Consider the following 2,591-nt stretch of genomic DNA (forward strand, 5'->3'; position numbering starts at 1 on the left):
TAAAAGTTGTATTAAAATTTAAAATAATGTTTGAAGTAATAACTTCACCAAACACATAAACAAGACCATTAAAGGGCTATTGTCGAAAAAATATCCCGTGCGTATCGCTAAGCTTTTTATTTTTTCCAGCTAACCAAAGCATTCAAAAAATAATGCTGTTGGGGAATTATACAATATACATGCTTTAATATACTATCAACGCATTATAGTTAATCTCAAATTTAACTAATAGTGACTTGAGTAAAATAAAAAACTTAGCGTTACGTACGGCACATTTTTTCGAGAATCGCCCAAACACATTAAATGTTTCTATAAAATGAAACATACATTTCTAACTAAATTAACAATATCAAAAGGTGGATTTAAAACTGCACTAAAGGTTTAAACTAATCTATCAAGTAAACAGAAAATGCCTTTAAATACAGTAAAAGTTCTATAAAAACACAAAATAATCTATTGAATAAATTAAACCATGTTAAAGGCTCTATTCAGAAAACTTGATCATAATTACAAATTTTAAATAAAACCTTTTGAATCAGTTATTAAGATAAACATAAATCTTGAATTAAAGATGGAATAATAAAACGTGAAGGAAGAAGTACTTACTGTGAAGAAAGCTCAAAACAATAGTTCAAAATATTTGAATTAGATTTTAAATATATTATTTAAAATAGGTGAAACTTATAATACAATACTTTAAGAACTAAATAATGGAACTAAAACTAAAATTACACAATAATGAAAAATCTGATAAGGTAAAACTCGAAAAAGTTCAAAGCATTCCACGGTGCAAAATTTTACAAACTGTATCAAACTTCGAAAAGTTGAAAAGGCGAAACGTGTGTTACCAACTTTCAAAACAAAAAAGAAAAAAATCTTTGGGAACATTAAAAATATAATTCTGCGGAATTAAAAATATATATATAAATTAGAATTTTGTGTGGTTATCTTATACATTGATTCGCGAAGTAAATCGCAAACAGCATTGTTCAGAGGTTGCCAAAATCGGGAAAGAATCCTCTATCGCGTCTCCAAGATAAAGTAGCGGATTGCCATAAATAGTATTTATCGCCGCGATCCGTTTACCGTAATTCTACCTTTGTTACGGAGTTCTAATTTTGATGCCTGCTTTTACTTTCATCTCAGCTACTAGATCACTAGAGACTTTGGGACTTCACTAAAAGATTTGTTTATTCATAAGGTACAATTTAAAGCTAAAAAATATTTTAAAAGTTTCTCCATTCACCTTAATTTGATCAAGAATGTGTTCAAAGCGGAGACAAATGATGTAGTGTTAAGAGCTCTTGCTCTCGAAACAATAGAATCCTGTTACCCCAGAGAGAAATGGTTGAGAATATATACTGACGGCTCTAAAGTGAATGGATGTGTTAATACTGGTGCTGGTGTTTACTGTGAACTTTTTTCTTTTTACACCCCCATTGGCAACCATAGATCAGCTTTCGATGGCGAGATTGCTGCCATTTGCCAGGCCCTGTCACAGCTCCAGCCACATTTAGACCCTTTTTCAAAAGCAGTTGTATTAACGGATTCAAAGGCTGCACTCCAAGCTATCGATACACCTAGCCACTCCCGAACTTTAACCACCGACAATTGTTTGAAGCTCCTTAACCGGCTTGCCAGAAATAATAAGACAGTTGTTCTTCAGTGGATTCCGGCCCACTGTGGAATCCAAGGTAATGAGATGGCCGATTTTTTGGCCAAAAAGGGAGCATCGGTTTTTCAGAGAACCAATCCTAAGCTTCCATTTAGTAACATCAAAAGCTTAATAAAGAGAATCTTTAAAGACACTTTTCACGAAGAACTCAAAAATCGCAACAGCAATAAACCATGGTTTGAGCTGATTCTGAATGTCCCTAATTGGCCTAGGATGAAATCTGTCGCCATGTTTCGTTTATTATCTGGCCATGATTGCCTACGAAAGCATCTCTGTCGTATCAACGTGGTTCCTGACCCTTTCTGCACTTTGTGTGATCTCCACGAAGTAATGGACATGCCTCATTTGTCCAGATGTCCTGCTCTCCCTTGGACATCCATCTGGGAACGCTATTGGATTGCTCGTTTTCATTTATAGTTTTGTTGTTATCCTTTTGATATTCAACTGTCTTTAAATGTGCCATTGGAAATAAATTAAAAAAAAATATTTTAAAAGATTCTTTTAGATTCTAAAATTATTATTTCGATAAGATAGGCAAAATTAAAGAGACACCAGCTCAGCGCAAACGTCGCGTCGTCTAGAAAAAATGAAAAATTACAGAATTAAAAAAAAAATAAATAAATAAATAATTTGAACTTTGACATCTTGAATTCAAATTATGTTTTTCTCAATCACGAGTGTGTGTTTGTATGTAGGCGTGTTTGTGTGTGTGGGGGGGGGGTATGTTTGTTTGTTAGTGGGGAGTATGTGTATGTGTGTAGACATGTGTGCTTGTATGTGTGTATGGGTAGTTGTGTGTTTGTGTGTGGGAGTATGTGTACGTGTGGGTAGTTGTGTGTATGTGTAGGCGTGTGTGTATGTGTGTGTGTAGGTGTATGTGTAAGTGTAGGCAAGAAAGTGACGCAACTTGGAAACG

The 2,591-nt window shown here is 34.1% G+C and overlaps 1 protein-coding gene across 1 annotated transcript; it reads left to right on the forward strand.

Moving 5' to 3' along the window:
- Positions 1–710: 710 nt before the first annotated feature.
- On the forward strand, positions 711–2,092 carry LOC129216334 (uncharacterized). The gene is made up of 2 exons (XM_054850545.1): positions 711–755; positions 1,262–2,092. Exons 1-2 carry the CDS (start codon positions 711–713, stop codon positions 2,090–2,092), a joined length of 876 nt encoding a protein of 291 aa, XP_054706520.1.
- The last annotated feature ends 499 nt before the right edge of the window (positions 2,093–2,591 follow it).

Source organism: Uloborus diversus, chromosome 2 (genome assembly GCF_026930045.1).
Source record: "Uloborus diversus isolate 005 chromosome 2, Udiv.v.3.1, whole genome shotgun sequence".
Lineage (NCBI taxonomy): Eukaryota > Metazoa > Arthropoda > Arachnida > Araneae > Uloboridae > Uloborus > Uloborus diversus.

Bases quoted from the DNA above. Each gene is read 5' to 3' on its own strand.
- LOC129216334 (XM_054850545.1), top strand. From the start codon at position 711: ATGGAACTAAAACTAAAATTACACAATAATGAAAAATCTGATAAG. The intron at 756-1,261 runs GTAAAACTCGAA...AATTTGATCAAG, and splicing joins ATAATGAAAAATCTGATAAG to AATGTGTTCAAAGCGGAGAC.